Source organism: Eumetopias jubatus, unplaced genomic scaffold, assembly GCF_037043125.1.
Source record: "Eumetopias jubatus isolate StellerSeaLion01/CBP00866 unplaced genomic scaffold, mEumJub1_p1.0 scaffold_4, whole genome shotgun sequence".
Taxonomy (NCBI): domain Eukaryota; kingdom Metazoa; phylum Chordata; class Mammalia; order Carnivora; family Otariidae; genus Eumetopias; species Eumetopias jubatus.
The window spans coordinates 95,803,337-95,814,752 of NW_028274810.1; the positions used below are offsets into that span (position 1 = coordinate 95,803,337).

General features: G+C 44.7%; 1 protein-coding gene and 1 pseudogene across 3 annotated transcripts in view; one reads left to right on the forward strand and one right to left on the reverse strand.

The window, feature by feature from the left end:
- DDI2 (DDI proteasomal shuttling factor 2) overlaps positions 1-10,879 on the reverse strand; it is a 42,136-nt gene extending 31,257 nt beyond the window's left edge. Inside the window, exons 1-2 of one of the 3 annotated variants that reach the window (XM_088022602.1) lie at positions 10,543-10,874; positions 2,041-2,170 (exon numbers count right to left, since the gene is read on the reverse strand). In XM_088022602.1, the coding sequence (XP_087878728.1) occupies positions 2,041-2,170; positions 10,543-10,680 (268 nt within the window). In that variant the 5' untranslated portion in view covers positions 10,681-10,874. Of the gene's footprint in view, positions 1-2,040; positions 2,171-5,478; positions 6,721-10,542 lie in introns of those variants that run through there. The other 2 variants (XM_088022603.1, XM_028108167.2) reach the window with 2 other exon arrangements.
- LOC114213144 (small ribosomal subunit protein uS12 pseudogene) lies at positions 5,576-6,080 on the forward strand (annotated as a pseudogene).
- Positions 10,880-11,416: the final 537 nt, after the last annotated feature.

The window sequence follows — 11,416 nt, forward strand, 5'->3', positions numbered from 1 at the left end:
AGGCTACAACACCCAGGTTCTATAATCCAGGCTGAGCTGACCTTATTAAAATGAAAGGAAAATAAAAGGGAGCCTTACACAAAGGACCCACATATTATATGATTCCACGTATATGAAATGTCCAGAATAGGAAAATACACCGAGACAGAAAGTAGACTGATGGCTGCCCAGGGCCAGGAGGCTTGGAGGCAGATGGGGAATGACTGCTAACAGGTACAGTTTATTTTTAAGGTGATGAAAATGTGCTACAATTGATTGTAGTGATGGCTGCACAACTTGGAATATACTAAAAATCAATGAACTGTATCTTTTAATGAGTGAATTATATGGTATACGAACGGTATCTCAATAAAGCTGTTACTTAAAAAGGAGTTTTACCTTAGCAAAGAAAAAGTAGAGCAGAGCGAGAATGGGGGGCTAGAACTGAGTGAATCTGCATCTCCTCAATCCCAAAAAAGTATCTGATGGTCACTCCTGTCCCAAGTCTGAGGCCACCCTGAAGCTTACGGGACATCAATAGAAGAAGGGAATCCTTAAATTCCAGCGTCAGTTTCTGCCTCTTAGCACGGGTTCAAACTAGACACTCTCTTCAAACAGACCTGAGCCGGCAGCTAGTAAATGCGTATGTGGGCGTGTACGTGCATGAGGGAGTTCATCTATACCAACCAGCAAAACACAGGGGCAGGCCTTCTCTGTGGGTCAAGAAACTTTATCTCTAACCCTGTTACACTTATCTTGAGAGTCCATTCGCTTCAGAGTAATTCTGAGAAACCGGTTTACCTGATAGACGAGATCACCTCCCCTCCCCCACCTGCTGGTTCTCTTGTCCACATGGGACAGTACAGAAAAAACAAAACAAAAAAAAACGGTGAATCTCCAGAACTAACAATTTCACCAAATTAACCAAAGGAAGATTTGGTTTTTGTTGACTGGCACGTTCGAATCACAACTCTTTCTAAAGTTTCACAGTAGCCTGGAGGGACTCGTGTAACTCCGATCCGGGAAGAACAGTGCATGATGGTCTCTTAGAGCCCCAGTCTCAGGCTGACTGGAAGCTTGTGTTCTAAGCTGGAGTGTACCATCCTCACCCAGACACCCGTCAGCTGTTACCACAAACTATAAAACCAGCCAACCTAAAGACTAAACACTGTTTAAAGAAATCTATCTGAAGATAGCAGGGAATGGAAAACACAATTACATTTCATCAAACAGTTCCACCTCAGAACCTTGTCAACTTTCTACAGATCATGAACCCCTCCGAGTATCTGAAGAAAGCTACAGATCCTCTCCCCATTAAGTGCACACATGCTCACAGCCACGCAATTCTATGATTATTTCAGGGACACAGAAACGTTCTAAATCCCAATGCACAGATTCCAGATTATAAACACCTCCTCTGGATGGAACATCAACAACGACAACAGCTTCCTTTCATGTGCTTAACACGGCCAGCGGGGAAGGAACAGAATTCGGTGGTCCAGCTGCTTAATGCTCCTAAAGCTCAGTATAATGGAAAAAATACCACATTTTTGTTCCCATGCCTTCACTTATTAGCTATGTAACACTGAAGACATTACTTAGAATCAGAGCTTCATCTATTAGTGGTAACAAATTATAAAAAGGAATCTCTTCCCCCACAACAGTGATGAGACCCATGCGATGTGGGTACGAGTGCCTGGCTGACTGCTCCACACAGGCCTGCTAGCCGAGGGCTGGACACGGAGTAGCAAAAGTCAGTCAGGAATCACGGCAGAGGTGGCCTCCTAGGTCCTTCCCAAGGATAAAGTCATTATTGATAACAACAGAAGCAAACATTTATTGAGGACATGCCATGTGCCAAAGCTTGCACGTGCACTATTCTCACAGCCTATCTCACAGCTGGTGATGAACCGGACGTAGGGAAGTTAATGCATCCAATGTTACAAAGCAACCAAGGGGCAGTCGGAGCCTGTCCCCTGCACTCTGAACCCGAAGCCAGTCCACAGCTCTGGCCCACCGTGTTATGCCCTCTCTCCTGATGCTGGTGTCAGGATGTCTTACTTGGGAACTGCACTGGAGGTCGAGGGTCGGCGTTCTCCTTCTGTCGTAAAATCACAACGTCCCCATCTTTCAAGCCGTAGGAAGCCAGCGATCTGTGGTTGTCTGTGAGTGGTCTTTCAGCATAGACAATCTACAACCAGAAAAGATTGCACAGTAGAAAGTACTGAGAAGTAACATGGCACAAAGCAGGAAGACTATGTACAGCATCCCTTCTCATCCGATGTCAGTCCCTGCTCAAAACCCCCCAATGGTTTCCTATCACATCTGGAATAAAAGCCCAAGTCCTTCCTGTTACCTACTAGGTCCAAACCATTTGGCCCCTGGCTCTCCCTCTGACTTCATCTCATACTGTAATTGCTGTTCCCCAAATAACACGATCAATTTCCCCCTTGGGACTGTTTCACTTGCTCTTCTCTCTACCTAAGGAATGTTCTTTTCCCAGTCATCTCTTTTTTAAGTAGGCTCTATGCCCAATGTGGGGCTCGAACTCATGACCCTGAGATCAAGAGTCGCACGCTCTGCCAACTGAGACAGCCAGGTGCTCCCCAGTCATTTCTTTTAAGGTCTCTGATCAAACATTACCTTTTCAGAGCCCTTCACTCATCACTCTATTAAAAATGTACCCTCATCTCTCATATTATAAACCTCTTTCTTTATTGTCTTTCTGCCCCACTAAAATGTAAGCTACTTGAGGACAGGATTTTGTTTTGTTCACCATCTCAAATGCCGTGTGTGTGTGTGTGTGTGTGTGAGATGAGAACTTCTAACATTTTCTCCCCTAGCAGCTTTCAAGTGCGTGATACAGCACGGTTAATTACAGTCACCAAGCTGGACGTGACATCCCTGTGTGTCCACCTTTAAATGACCCTGCACACTGGCAAGTCTACAAGTTTTCCAAATACCACCCGTTCTGCATCCTTCCTTCTCTCCTACTATTCCCAAAGTTTGGTCGCACTTATGAGTGGAAAACGAAAGGGGAAGAAATTCAGAAAAGAACAACTAAACACAGACGGCAAAAAGCATCACGGAGGTACTGCTACTACTACTGTTTTTACGAGATGCAATCAAACACTGAAGAAACCCTGACAGCAGAAAAGCAGATGAAACACCGCGCTGCAGAAAGCCAAGGCACAAAGGACGTGGGGTAATTTTACCATGAAGGAACATAAAACCTACCCTGCGCTATCACATACTCCAGAGGGGCATTCAGAATAAGCTCAGGCTTTGAAAGGTTTTTCTCGCTAATCATTTGCTTTGCACCAGGCCACATGCAAACTGAGGAGCCTGAGTCCTGTCCTGGCTCTGACGGTGGCCGTGTCACTCAGCTGGTCCAGGCTTCACATTCCCCATTTGTCAATCAAGCAGTTGGGACTTGAGAATCACTACAGCTGTCCCTTCCAGGTCTCTCTACTCCACTACCATTTTACAGCGTTTCCTCATGTGCCCTCAAAGCTTTCATAGTTAAGACTGCCTGACACAGAACCTGAAAAATACAGGATTTATACTGGGAAAAATGATCTGTCACATCTGCTCGCAGAATTTGCACTGATGTGAGGAACAGAACAGGAAACCGAAATTCCAAAACCGAATACTTCTGGGGATGCACAAAAAAACTGATTTCAGAGTTTGTAGGGCTGACGATACTTCGTAAGTTCTCTACGTGACTAGAAAATGTAATGTTGGGGGCACCTGGCTGCCTCAGTCGTTAAGTGTCTGCCTTCAGCTCAGGTCATGACCCCAGAGTCCTGGGATCGAGCCCTGCGCATCGGGCTCCTTGCTCACCAGGAGCCTGCTTCTCCCTCTCCCATTCCCCCTGCTTGTGTTCCCTCTCTAGCTCTCTCTCTCTGTCAAATAAATAAACAAAATCTTAAAAAAAAGAAAAAAAGGAAATGTAATGTTAGTTCTTACCCTCAACCTAGAGTTCAAACATGCTACGACAGACTGCAACTATCATTCCATCAATCCATTCACACTCTCTTCTTCTCCCTTATTTAAGCACATATCACACAGTAAGGTACAACAGAATCAACACAGACTGTTTGCAGTAACAACCTCAGAGTCGTATCGTAACTTGTGGGATTGTTGGGAAAACTACTGGAAATCTGAAGTGACAAGTGTCCTGGGTTGAGGTGTACAGCAAGAAGAGGTATGCCAAGAGAAACGCCACGCAGGCAGCTCTTACAAGCTGGCGGCGACACTGTGAAGCCACCACAATGAAGGGACCAAGTGGTCCATGGCCCACTCCTTAATTTTCCAGGTTCAGAAACTCAACTATCTGTATATTTAGAGATACAGTCAGTTGACACATTCTAACTGTACTTATAAAAGAACATTTATCTACAAGAGGAAATCAAACTCAGGAGCATCAAAATGCTCCTGTCCACCAGATCACTGAAATCTCTTCAGCCTGAAGGGCCACAATAAAACACTACCATTGCATGCGCTTCTATCAGAATGGGTTCTCACGGTCCTTACCGACAGCCTCACATTGAATTGTCAATCATTTTATGAGGTGGGCCTTATTTGTCCCATTTTATGGACAGGGAAGCAGATACAGAGAGTTCGGTGACCTGAGACCACACAGCTGTTAAGACAAGAACTATGACTGGAACGTCTGCCTGAGTACAGAGCCCATACATAATCTTCCCTAAGGACCACATACAACTTCCCCAAACTTAAGTCCAAAGTGGCCTGGTGAATCAGCTGGTGACCTGAGCAAGAGCTATAAAGCCGTCCAATAAGGGCCTATACTAACCGGGAGGATGCAAACCCTATCCACTGCTCACTGTAACCCCTACCCCGAACACTAGCAACTTCTCCCTCTTTGGACTCCCACCTTGTAGACGCTGTATGTCACTCCACAGTGTTAGTTAACACGGTCTTTCCTCAGCAGACAATATAATTTTTTTTTAAAGTAAGACAGCCTCATCTAACAATAAGATCCAGGTAATAACTACCACCAAACACACATATGAAATGTGGAATATTGCTATCTGCCCCATTTCCTAAAAATACTAGACTGGAGAATGTGGGTGAGGAGCAAACATCTTTCACACTGACAAAGCAGCGGGCATATTCCATTTTAGTCAAGGACACAAAGGAGATAAACAAAAGCTTAACCAAAATTATAACTGCCACAAAGAACTGATTTCTTTTTGTTAAAACAGGTTTAAAAGTCTAAGAAAGACAATGATTTTATAGCTTTAGTCCTAGAATAAACCTGAATGAGCTTCCAGCTTAATAGGAGTATATTAGGCCAATGGTTTCAAATTTCTACCAGTCAAAACAAAATGAGTTTCAGTAATAGCACTGATGATGCTTTCTACTAGAACACCCAACTCAAAGGCACAAAGGTAAAAATTCTAGTTTTGCCAGTTATGAAACACACAACAGGAAAACTGATACTGCTGCAAGTCTTTAGGTGCAGAACTGGCCCACCTGTGAGGACGTACTCCAGAGGAGGCGCCCTCCAGACAGAATTCTCCTCTTAGTCAACATTCAACAATAGTCTAATTAAAACAACTCCGGGTCTTTTGCTCAGGCCCGTGGCGCCGGCAGGATGGGCAAGTGTCGCGGTCTCCGTACTGCCAGGAAGCTCCGCAGCCACCGACGAGATCAGAAATGGCATGATAAACAGTACAAGAAAGCCCATTTGGGCACAGCCCTGAAGGCCAACCCTTTTGGAGGCGCTTCCCATGCAAAAGGAATTGTGCTGGAAAAAGTAGGAGTTGAAGCCAAGCAGTCAAATTCTGCCATCAGGAAGTGTGTCAGGGTCCAGCTGATCAAGAATGGCAAAAAAATCACAGCCTTTGTACCCAATGATGGTTGTTTGAATTTTATTGAGGAAAATGATGAGGTTCTGGTTGCTGGATTTGGTCGCAAAGGTCATGCTGTCGGTGACATTCCTGGAGTTCGCTTTAAGGTTGTCAAAGTAGCCAATGTCTCTCTTTTGGCCTTATACAAAGGCAAGAAGGAAAGACCAAGATCATAAGTTTTGATGGTGAAAACATGACAATAATAAATTTTCATAAGCCAAAAAAAAAAAAAACACAACTCCGGGATCTTTAAGCATGATGTCAAATGTTTTCCAGTCTCTGAATGAGAGCCTTCAATCAACAGAAATTGTAACAATACATTTCTAGCAGTAAGGACCAGACACTGGCCACAAAATCTTTGGACTCACATGTGAATGGCTACATAATAGTATCTACCGTTAATTGAAAGCCTACTATATGCCAAGGGATCTACATACACTATCTCATGCAACAGCTTGACTTTTCCAACTTTCTGGAAAACCATTTGGCAACAGTTACTAAAAGCCTTTCAAAAGACCTGGCAATTCCATATCTAACAATATATCCTGAGAAAATAATCAGAAATGGGGACAAGGCCTTAAGTATACAGATATCCATGGAAATGTTACTCATAACTGCTTCCAATTTTCCCCAATTCAAATGCCCAGCAACAGGGAAATTGTTAAATAAATTGTAGTATATCCATAGGACGGTATATGATATGGCCATTAAAATGATAAATTTGAAGAATTTGAAATGCGATGGGAAATGCTGACAATGTAGTGTTGACGCAACAAAGAAAGTTGAAACTGTTAGTATAGTTCAGGGCATCGTGTTTAAAAGATACATATAGGGGCGCCTGGGTGGCTCAGTCATTAAGCATCTGCCTTCGGCTCAGGCCATGATCCCAGAGTCCTGGGATTGAGCCCCGCATCGGGCTCCCTGCTCAGCGGGAAGCCTGCTTCTCCCTCTCCCACTCCCCTTGCTTGTGTTCCCTCTCTCACTGTGCCTCTCTCTGTCAAATAAATAAATAAAATATTTAAAAGAAAAAAAAAGATATATATATAGGGGCGCATGGGTGGCTCAGTTGTTAAGCGTCTGCCTTCGGCTCAGGTCATGATCCTAGAGTCCCAGGATCGAGCCCCGCATCAGGCTCCCTGCTCAGCGGGAAGCCTGCTTCTCCCTCTCCCTCTGCCCCTGCTTGTGTTCCCTCTCTCGCTGTCTCTCTGTGTCAAATAAATAAAACCTTAAAAAAAAAAAGATACATATATCAAAGGAAGTAAGCTTAGAAAAAAAATACACTAAAAGGTAAACTGCAGGGGCGCCTGGGTGGCTCAGCTGGTAAAGCATCTGCCTTCGGCTCAGGTCATGATCCCAGGATCCTGGGATCCAGTCCCACGTCAGGCTCTCTGCTCAGTGGAGAGCCTGCTTCTCCCTCTCCCCTCTGCTCGTGCTCTCTCTCTCTCTCTCTCTCGCCATCTCTCTCTCTCAAAAAAATAAATAAAATCTTAAAAAAAAGTAAACAGCAGTTATTTGAGGGTTATGAGGTAGTAACTTACTGTCCTTATTTTTTCCTGCAAGTTACAAATTCTCTATAATGAATATGCAGTATTTATCAGGAAAAAAAATACATGAAAATTACCTGCTAAAATAAACACGTCAAAACCAGCTACAATAGAAAATTTCAGTTTCTACTAATTTAAAATAGTGTTTTACAAACCACAAATCATGCTGTGTACAGAGCTGCTTTTCCAGGATCATACAGTCACCGCTATTATTTGGTATTTAAATATGCCTTTCATTTGAGAGTCCTTACACATTCTGCACACATCTTTACCACATGCCACCTACAGGGGTAAATTATAATGATGTTTCAAAAATACAAAGACATTAATTTAAAGTGAAGCTAAGTTCTGATAATTCTTTGAAGTTTGCCTGGCCAAGTCTGAATCAAAGTATCAAACAGAGCCATGACTGGCTTCCAAGCCCACACTTGTATTAAGAGATGGAACATGCCCAGCTTTAATCACATGTACAAGCAGAGAAAGTTTCTAGTCTAAATTTGTTATCGTCATATTACAACTACTATAATCAGACTAGAGCTGTTAAAAATTAACACCTTTTCCAAGTGCATACTTATGCACAACTGATGCTGATGTGGAAGACTGAATTCTAAACCAGTGATCCTCCATGTGGGGCAGGCATGCAAAGCAACTCTTTAAACATGAAGGAACAGAAAAACACTAGAATTTTCATTTCCATTTATTTTAATTCATCCTTCCTTAAATTCTATCCTATGGCTGTTCATAATGTACATAAGGTATTACTTCATGTATATTACATAATTGATGTTTCCAGTTATATACATATACGTGCATATATATATAAAATGCATATCACATTCGTTCATAATGTTTGTAACTTTTTATATATCACAAAGATGTATGTTCCAAAACATTTTACTCAGAGGAATACATAACCAAAAAAGTTTGGAGATTAGTGGTGGAAATCTTGACAGGAAAGAACAGCCAGGAACATTAAAAAAAAAAAACACAAACCCCTTTAAGAAGGTAAATAAGTGGAGTGAGGTAAAGAGACCAATACAACTGCGAGAGGGAGAAAGGGAAGATGAGTAATAGGGGAGAACCTGGGAGATAAAAGGGTGGGAGAGGGGGCCTCAAGTAAGTGATATTTTTGTAGGTAAGAACTATAATGATGCTTACTATTATGATTTGGTGAACGGAAATGACTCAAGTGTCTAGGGTGGATCCTGTTCCTGCCTGATGGACAAACAACTGAAAAGACAACCGACCACCAGTCATCTTAAAATAGATACTGTGTTAGGTTACAAGGGAGCCAATGGAACAAACTTGAAACACAGGAGCTGTTTAAGGCTCTATTAATACAGGGTTCACAGTACTTGGAGCCCAGTTTTGCATATGCTAATTTGGCTTGGGAAGGAAGTAAATGCCCAAAAGGTGACCTAAGGAATAAGAAAGAAATTTGGAGTTAGCCTAATTGTTCAATTAGTGAGGTACTCCTCACATCCTGAGCTGTGTCAATCTGACACACTCTTCACTTAAATTTTGTTACAGCCCATCTCAAAAAGGGTAGAAATTGAGGCAATGTCAATTTTCATCTCCCAAGCCCTAATAACAACAAAATCAACTTACATCTTAATTTTTTATTTCCCCCACCAGCTGGTGATTACAACAGGGTAACAGAAAAGCCACCTTCAAATATTTAAGAGTTGAGTGTACCTCCCTACTTAAACTGTCCCTTCCTAGCTCTCCACTTGAGGGATTTCACTGGCAGGAACTGGTTCCTCAGTTTTTGTGGATTAGCTGTTTATAGAAAAAGGTGCAAATAATCCCTTTTACCAATTTCTTTGTAACTTTCATCAGTCTGCCTATTTGAGTGGCACTTTCCACCCTGAAACAAATTCTTTCTTGATATTCAGCTTTATGCCAAGGTTCTAAAGTTCACATACTGTCAAGGAATCATACTCACTTCTGAACAATATTGACGCATCTGTTTACCATAACACAGGACAGAACACGCTGTAGTTGGGCAATAGTTTTGGAACTATTTCATAACTGCAGTAGGAAATCAAGATTTACACTCTGGGGCCTTGGAGGACTTCTATAATTTTCTTCATGTTTAGACCATGTCCTCCAAGGTCTACTTATCAAGTTAAGATTTAAATGTTTTGGTGTGAAGGCCAGAGTTATCGTCACCAATTCTGTTTGGTGGCAGCCTCACGGCATTTTGAGAATAAATTACTTTGCTTATTTAAAATATTAGAGCAGCTAAACTTCCTTCCAACAGGGTAGGGAAACGAAACAGGCAAATCACACAGAGAAGCACTAGGCCATTTTTACAAAAATCTTCTAATAAAGTACTGAACTTTGAACCTATCCAAACTCTGAATTGTGGCCTGAAATAAAAAGGGATTCTGGCCTACTCCCAGTGAAGAAACCAGAGAAACAAACAACATGAATTGAACTAATAACTGCCATCCCGGGGGGGGGGGGGGGCGGGGGGACGGGGCGGGGGGGGGGGAATAGCCTTTTTTTTTTTTTAAGAATTTAACCAGAAATGCCATGTGGGAGGGAAAAAGGAACAGGGCATTTCCAAAAGCCTCAAAACAAGGTAATGCAAGTCTCAAAACTTTTTCCTTCACTTAGGAGTGCAAATCTCTACATTTAAAGGTAAATTACGTTTGCTTAAGCAGGAGCCCTCTCCAAAAAAGCAGATGCACATCAACCTACCACAGCGATCCAAACTGGTATTTCTGGTTGGGGAAACAGGATGTATGAATTCCTGCAAAACTCGAGCTGCTTCTTCTATTCTATGGTTGTTCATAATGTGCATAGGTCCCCAACATCCCAAACTCGGGATTATTAGGGGAGAAAGGGCCAAAGAGCCAGAAGGTGGGGCGGGCCGCCCAACTGTCCACGCGCCCCTCAGGCTGCAGTGGGTGCGTCTGCGGTCAGGTTCTCCGCTCCCTCCCATGGCACCCCACCCCACGCTCCGCGTGTGTGGGGGCAGCTACCGATTCCAGCTCCCTCCCGGACGCGGGGGCGAGCTGGGAGAGGCCATCCTGCTCCCCCACCCCCAATTCCTCACCAGTAGCAAAGGGAGGGCGTGAGACTCGGAGGCAGGAGGGTTAGCCCCGGAGGGAGACCCCGCTCGCTGCCCAGCATACCTGGCTCTCGGCTGCGGGGATGCCGGACTCGAGCTCGCACAGCGCGCGGAAGTTGTGCAGCTCGAAGTCGGCGTCGACCTGGAGGGAAAAGGTCACCTCGGAGAGGTCCCTCCGCACACAGTACACGGTGAGCAGCATGGCCCGGGCCCGACCCAGCTCGGCTCGGCCCGGCCTCGGCGCTGGGCTGCGGGGCGGCGGCGGGGCCTGGCTGGAGCTGCGGGCGAACGGCGCGGGCTGCTCGCTCGCCCGCTTGCTCCTTCCCTCCCTCACACACGCTCAGTGACTCACTCCCTCCCGCCCTCACTACCAAGCACAGCCGCCGCCACCCGCCTGCGACTCCGTCTGCCTGCCTGCCGGCCTGCCTCCCACCGCTGCCGCCAAGCGCGCCAGCCGCCCAGCGCCCCGCCCCGCCGCAACGCGGCTGCCGTAAAGCTTGCCTCACCCTCTCTGCCTTCGCGACGCAGAGAAGGGGCGGGCCGGGAAGAGGAAGCGGGAAGCTAGGAGAGGATTGGAGGGAAGGGAAGGCCTGGGAAGCCAGAGGGAGGAAGGGCGAGAAAAGGGGAGGGAAGGAAGGGACTGAGGGAAATCGATGAGTGAGTTAATAGACGAAGTCGGTGGCGGACACCACGATCTCATTCACCCAAATGAGGCATTTATTAAGCGCCAACCATGTGGATACAAGAATGCGTAAAAACACAGGTCTTTCTTTGCCCTTAAGGAACTCTCACGCAACGAAGCAGAGTTCTAAAATGTATTTACCAAGTAGAAATTGAGGCTGAGAGAGATTAATTCACTTCTTGTCCCAATGATTTAGGGTTAAAACCAAAATCATGACCCTGCCTAGTCTATAGAACCGAGCTTACTCTGGTCCCTG